Source organism: Diachasma alloeum, unplaced genomic scaffold, assembly GCF_001412515.2.
Source record: "Diachasma alloeum isolate Michigan unplaced genomic scaffold, Dall2.0 Dall_scaffold_00213, whole genome shotgun sequence".
NCBI lineage: Eukaryota > Metazoa > Arthropoda > Insecta > Hymenoptera > Braconidae > Diachasma > Diachasma alloeum.
Genome location: NW_021680378.1, coordinates 1,500,544 through 1,508,222, shown reverse-complemented (window position 1 = coordinate 1,508,222; position 7,679 = coordinate 1,500,544). Strand labels below are relative to the sequence as shown.

Genomic DNA, 7,679 nt, shown 5'->3' with positions numbered 1-7,679 from the left:
TCACCCAAGTTCCCTATTCTCCCCGATGCTGAATCCCTTGACCCCTGACACTGCCCGACTATTACATCTCCTCTTCTGTTGAACGATAGCTCCGAAGATGACTGTTACGAAATAGAGACCCCAGCCGTGCGCAACAACGATCATCGTACCAAAACAATTCAGAGACTTCACAGAATTTATTTAGCGATGGAATCGCATGGCCAGTCCGCTGGGGAGGGGGTGGGATACACTTGTAAGAGGGGCTCTCAGAACATCCCCTCTTCTTCAATGTGTCTTCACCTGAGAGCATATATATACCAACTGTACTGGAGCATCTTGGAATTGAGGAAGAGACAGGGAATTCGTTTTACGAATTGTCTCTTAGAAGAATAAAAACAAATTTTATAAATGAGAGTTGAGATTTTTCGTTGAAGGTTTGAGACAGTGATTATTCTCGTGATTTTTAAAAACTTTTAAAGTGGCTTTTTTTCATCTTAAACGTCTTTAAAGAAAATAACTTGATTTTTTTATACAGATTTTTCAAACTCTTGTGGTTTTTAACACGTGATTTTGTTTTATTTCAAGTAAATTTAATCAATTTTTTAGATGATTTTTTTTACTTTTTCGTTTTGTTTCAAGAGTTTTTTTATTGTAAATTTTTAGATGATTTCGAGGCAGTGAATTCGTTTTACGAATTGTCTCTCAGAAAAATAGAAATATAAATTTTATAAATGACAGTTCAGATCTTTAGTTGAAGGTTTGAGACAGTGATTATTCTCGTGATTTTTAAAAACTTTTAAAGTGGCTTCTTTCCATCTAAAACATCTTTAAAGAAAATAACTTGATTTTTTTCATACCGATTTTTCAAACTCTTTTGTGATTTATAACACGTGATTTTGTTTTATTTCAATTGAATTTAATAAATTTTTTAACTGATTTTTTTTTACTTTTTCATTTTGTTTCAAGAGTTTTTTTATTGTAAATTTTTGGATGATATCGACGCAATGAATTCGTTTTACGAATTGTCTCTCAGAAAAATGACAACAAATTTTATAAATGACAGTTGATATTTTTCGTTGAAGGTTTCAAACAGTGATTATTCTTGTGATATTAAGAAAATTTCAAAGTGACCTTTTTGCATCTTTAGCAATTTTTTTATATAACAAAACGACTTGATTTTTTTTCATACAGATTTTTCAAATTATTTTGCGATTTATACCACGTGATTTTGTGTTATTTACATAGAATTTAATCGATTTTTTTTTCGATTTTTTTAGCTTCTTCATTTTGTTTCAAGATTTTTTTTTTATTGTCAATTTTTAGATGATTTCGAGGTTGATTTGTGGTCTCGCGCTCTTCGCCGGGGCCCTCCTGTATCAGTCAACAATGGCGGTGAGTTAAAAAAATTAATTGATACGTGAGCGTAAATTGATCTGGGGAAACATGCGAATTCTGTTAATTTGATTTTCTAATTTACATAGAGTCAGAAAAAATTACTGTGAATGAGTGCAATTCGAGTGAGATATCTCACGATTTCGTAACAGGGACAATTGTATCGTGTACTTCATCAGTCTACCCACACCTAATTAATTAATTGAATCTTGCGCGCTTGGAATTTCGTAAATTTTCACTTTTACCAACTTCTTCTCATGATTTTCTGTCATTCAGCAATTATCTCGTAACACGAGTGAATTATCCCTTCCAACGATGAAATTCTTTTTTTTTTGTTCAACGGAGGGGAATAAAATGTAAATGAGAAATATAAGAAATCAGAGGTGATTAATAATACCTCCAATTTTTTATATTTTTTATTTTTTCTTCATTTTTGTTTTTTTTTTATTTTTCTTCTTCATTTTTTAGTTTTTAGTTTTAATATAAAAAATATATGAAAAACGCAAAAAATATAAGAAATCAAAATATAAGAAATGAGAGGTCGCGTTGCTACAATCTGAATCGCGTTCTCGAGAAAAATGATGTTTAAAAAAAATTAAATTTCGTAATATCCATTTTTGTCTGCAATCTCGATCAAAATTAGAATTATGAAATGTTGACGTGAATATTGAACAAAGGAAGGGCCTGCGTCATAAAAAAAAAGGGGAGTTAGTCGTGTATGAAGACTGCGCAATCCATTCATTTTCACCGGAAGGTGAATACGACAGGGGGAACAATAAAGTTGCTCCAATCGAATTGAGATCAATGTTAGCATCACACGTTGGATGATGAATTGTTGTTATAACGTGAAGTCATGTAGAATGAATACAACTTGGGTATCCGCTTGGAGAGCAGTGTTTTCCGGTCACTATGTAGAATTCCAGTGAATAGATTGAAGTTCAAATTTAGAGTGAATGCAGACCTTGATAGGCGATACTTATCGAGCCTAATTGGAAGTCAATCCATTGAATAGTTTTCGTCAGACAGTTAGAACCGTTCGCATGATGAGATTTTTGCTTCCGAGTGGAAGCTTTGTAATCGCAATTTTTTTCGATTCTCTAATTTTGCTTGGATATGACTCAGGGTGATCTGAAACGTCGACATTTGATATTTTTAGCAAATGTATGTATGTATGTGTGTGCGTGTGTGTGTGTGCATGCGCATTTGTCCAGAAAGTCATCAATAACTCTGAAACTGTCTTTACGAAAAATCTGAAATTTTGGCTCATAATAGGTCCTAATGGGAGACAGACATGTGCAAAATTTCAGCCTGATCGACTAAGTGGTTCCTGAGATATAGCATTTTCTCAAAAATGGTTTTTCACGAATATCTCATCAACGGCTTTATCAATTAAAATTTTTTTTATCCGAAAATCTTTGTTTTGATAATACCTATCTTTTTGTATCAAAACCTAATGAATCCACTACGGAGAATGGTTTTTTTTTCTATTTTTTCACTTTTTTCAAAAAATCGCTTGTATCCACGATAACTCAAAAAATAATTGAGATAAAAACTTCGAACTTTGTATGATTATAGCGCCGTTGGTAAGGAAGGCTGGTATTGTCGGTGGGCGGAATCGGCCCAGTAGTTCATGAGATATTTAACTTTATAATCGAAAATTCTTCCTTTAATATCTCAAAAACTACTGGACCAAATGCATTCTGCTTGCTCTCAAAATTTTCGTCTGAGTGGTGGCTATCGATGCAAATCAAAATATAGGTACCATTCAATTGAAAGTTTTCGAGATATTTCAATTTTTCTTTTTTTGAGATCAGATTCCTATTTTTGACTGTGAAGTGGTTTAGACTTCTATTAACGCTGTCAAATTCATCATTCATATCAGGTTGGTGTCTGGTTATTGAATTATATGGTCCTGATCATGAATGTAACGCGTGGTCAAGACAGGCCCTGAACCGGGCACCCGTGTGGGATCTTATACGGAGATCCTAGCCCCGACCTGATCCGGGGAACTACATCAGGTCCATGCTGAGTTAACTTATACGGTCCTAATTGAAAATGTAATGTGTTCAAGGGAGTTCGATCCATCACAGAAGTGGAATTGGATTTTGGAATGGAATAACTACGGATCCATTCGGAAGCATACTACCAATGGAATTGGTAGAAATTAAAAACGAGAGAAAGTAGTATCACAAAAAGCGACAGTAAAAAAGCTTCGGTAGAATAGGCTTCTACCTCTGCTTGTTTTTATTTTTTTTCTTCCATTAGAGTATATTTAAAAATAAACCTTTTTACGAAACATTTCAGCGGGAAAGGAGTGAAACGATTGAAGCTGATTTTGACTATTGTCCAGTTTTCAATGAATATCTCGGAACCTAAGGGAGATAGAGAATTTTTTGTTACGATCTTTTTTGTAGAGAAAAATAAGGGCTACAAAAAAGGTTATTACGAAAATTTCGTTATCTCCATTAGATTCAGACATATTGCTCGAAAATTCTGATATTGTACACTGAGAGGAAAGTCAATGTAATATGACAAAAATAATTTCTTCAGTGGAGAACCTCGCATGCATATTCGATCAATTCATGATAGTTTTCAGACAGGAAATCGGTGCTCTTTGAAGAAAAGGAAAATAATACTGAATAAAAAAATCATCTTTTTTTCTGGAAATTAGATAATATTCCTGAAGACATAAAATAAGTTTGAGAGAAGGAAAAGATTTTATTGCTTTCCTTCAAACTCATTACGATTGAGACCTAGTGACGGTTATACTTTAGAAATATATGAAGGTTCTCCCCTATATAAATTCTGTATTTATTCAATATGAAAGTCTCTGATCCATGATTCACAGAATCTAAGCTTTTAGGATTTTTAGTAATTTTCTCATTTTTTTACACGAAATAAACGATTTCTTGAGGCAAGTGTTCGTGTTCAAGTCATGAACATTTCACAGGATTCTTATCCCAAGCGTTTAGAGATATTTGACCCAAGAAACAGACATCGGCATAATCGAAATTTTGAATTACAGTTAAATTTGGAATAAGTCAATTGTTAACATTACTCACCAATTTTTTATTCTAAAAATAACCATCAATCTAAATTTTCAAATTGCGAATTATTTTATCAACCAATAATTGAGAAATTGAATTACCGATTATTAGATTATTTTTCAAATTTCAATAACGATAAATAAATCTAAATTACTGTAAGGTGCAACTTCTCATAATATTACTAACGTAATGATTGATGCCGATCTATGCCAAGAAATTAGTTTTGTGATATGTCCATATTTCTCTCAGTGTAACGATGAAAAATACATTCAAACAGTCTAAAGAAAATTATTCACCATAGACAATTGTTCCCATGAACTATTTCTTTAAATGATTTTTTTAAACAATAGTCGAGTAATAATTTATGTGTTTATTTAGGTCATTAATATTTTATTTCGTGAAATCAGATGAATTCTAGTTCGCTTTTGATACTTTTGCCCCAACTAAATTTTTATTTTGTAGTTTCAATATTATGCAATTTGTATATAAAAATTTATATTCCTTAAATCTTAACGGGAGAAACTATTATGTGAAATGAATAAATAAATATAATTTGCTCAATGCTTCCAAATACAATTAAATGGACAAATACAAAGAGTAAAGAGTGAACGAACCGTGCACGGTAAAGGTCGGGAAGCAAGAGAGCCAGTTCAATTGAGTAAGGTACGAAGTGACTCGCCAAATCACGAGTGCCACAATTGGAGCAATTAAAGTAGCTCTATCCTTCGGCCGTGCCATACTGTACTTTTGGATATTTTCAGTTTTTAAATTTTTCAACTAAATTGCATGGAAATTTTTTTAAAAAATTCATACCCAGTCAGCATTATCTAAATTAAATTTCGCAAAATATTGATATTTTTTCAAACATTTCCTTCTTATAAATAAACAATAAAACTTGTTTGCAAAACGGTGGATTATTTTTTATGAGGTGTCAACAAAATTCTTGATTTTTTCACATCTAATGAAAAAAAATTCAGATTTTAATCTTTCATTACAATGGAAATATTGATTTTCACATAAGACACTGGGTTAAATCCTGATTTTTAAACATTTCTTCGTTGAAAAATCAAAATGATAGTTCAATTGAGAAAAAAATTAGAATTCCGAATCTAATCGAGTTTTCTGCAATTTTTTTGCAGTTTTCAATAATCTTTGAATTTACCGTAAGGGTAGAGCTACTTTAATAAATTCTTCCACTCGTCCAGATCAATTGACGCGGGACTTTCAAAGGACAATTGAAACATTACAGTCGCTCAATTTCCTCATAAGACTGCATTATGTTTGAGCTTCTAAACTTTGGTTTAGAATTTGTCTCAGATTTCAATTTTCAAAATTCAAGTTACGTATTTTCTGATGTTAATTATTTCAGCAAATTGATGGGTATCGACCAGGAGTGGACTACCCAATTTACAATTCCGTTCCGTTCGGACTCGGTTTCAACTGCAGAAATAAATTGCCCGGCTATTATGCAGATCCCGAAGCGAGATGTCAGGTCTGGCACTGGTGCCTTCCCAACGGCCGAATGTACAGCTTTCTGTGCCCCAATGGCACGGTCTTCAGTCAGACCACTCGCGTCTGCGATTGGTGGTTCAAGGTTTCAACGATCGATTAATTATTAAATGATTTTTTTTCGTTTTTCGTTTTTGTCACTTACACCGTGAATCGAATTTTAATTCCCAGGTGGACTGCATCGATTCGCCGAGGCTCTACGGTATCAATGACGATTTGTACAGAGATGCCAATGGAAACAGAATATAAATTATGATGTATTGTAACTTCTATTTATGCACTTGATAAAAACTGTGAAAACAAAAATTGTTTTTTTTTTCCGTTCTGTTCAATCGGTTCATTTACCCGCGGACATCGGTCGAATGGAGAGTTTCTCTATTCACCGTCGATAATGATAATTTCTCAATGAGAAATAAAAATGCAATTTTGTAAAACAAATGAATTATTCTAATAGAATCGTATTCCCTGCATGCGCAGTCATCAATTTTGGTTTTGTGTTACATGAGATTCTCCAGGAATTACTCTACCACAAAATATCGATGAAGAGAGACAATTTCATGAGATGAATCGTGATGAAATAGTATATTTCGTTACTGGGCCGAAATAGTATATTTCAGGACGAGTGCCATGCGGTTTTTTAGAGCGGAGTTGGCGTCCGAGCGGAAGGCGACGACTGGATAACCACGCGAGTAAAAAAATCCCATGGCACTAGTCGTGAACTATATTTTTTCGTAGTGATTTTCACTTTTACGAGTTTGGGGAACGGCCAATACCAACCCCCGGACGAGGAAAAGTGAAGGTCAGCATGGAAAAAACACTTTTCCCATGAGTATCGAACGATATTTTTAATACCATGTGTGGAAAAGGAACGTTGGAAGCACGCGACCGTTGTGTGTGCCTAAAAATTTACTTTTTCTTTTTTTTTATATATTTTATGAAAATATATATTGGATATATGAGTCATTTACTTGTCCTATATGAAATCGCATATAATTCTTCATCTATAATTCACATCAGTAGTGAAGTGGTAAAACGGTTTCCGTCCCGGCGGGCGCAAAGTTACATTTCCCTCCCGCTTCGCGGGAGGGAACTCTGACTTTACGCCTACGCCGAGACGGAAAATCGCGTTCTAACCACGGGAGGTAAAATAAAGGACCCTCAGCCGCGTGCTTACCAACCTCGCCTTCGGCTCGGCTGGTAATTGCACTGGCGGCTGAGGATCCTTTCCCTCCCTAGGTTAGAAATATACTATTAAGTCGATTTTGACTATTGGCCAGTTTTTAGTGAATATCTCGGAACTCAAGGAAGATAGCTAAATTTTTATGAAGACCTTTTTTGTAGCATTCAATTTGCTCTAGAAAAAAGGTTATTACAAAAATTCCATTATCTCCTTTAAATTCGGAGATATTCTTCAAAAACTCAACTAAGAGATAAGTCGACTTAAACCGTTTTACAACTTCGCTACTGATATACAATCCTGGGCCAGTTTACCATATTTTCACACATACCGGATATAGGATATATGTCTTATATTTTGGCTTATATTCTCTTTTCACATAGGGATGGGTGGGGTAAAAGGGACCTCCTAACATAAATGATCTGCGTAAGCTACTACTTTTAGTAGTATGTGGAATCAGTGAATATGTGTGTGTATTGTGGTTTGAATAAAGAATTCTTTGAAATGGTATGGAGGAATGAGAAGAAGCTGTGTCGCCAGATATTTAGAGTAAGAATTCATTATAGCCTAAATAT

At 33.8% G+C, this 7,679-nt stretch overlaps 1 protein-coding gene across 1 annotated transcript; it reads left to right on the top strand.

The window, feature by feature from the left end:
• Positions 1-334: 334 nt before the first annotated feature.
• LOC107037069 lies at positions 335-6,205 on the top strand. The gene is made up of 4 exons (XM_015255395.1): positions 335-413; positions 1,303-1,371; positions 5,788-6,012; positions 6,099-6,205. The coding sequence occupies exons 2-4, from the start codon at positions 1,303-1,305 to the stop codon at positions 6,174-6,176; spliced, it is 372 nt and encodes a 123-aa protein (XP_015110881.1). The 5' UTR covers positions 335-413; the 3' UTR covers positions 6,177-6,205.
• The last annotated feature ends 1,474 nt before the right edge of the window (positions 6,206-7,679 follow it).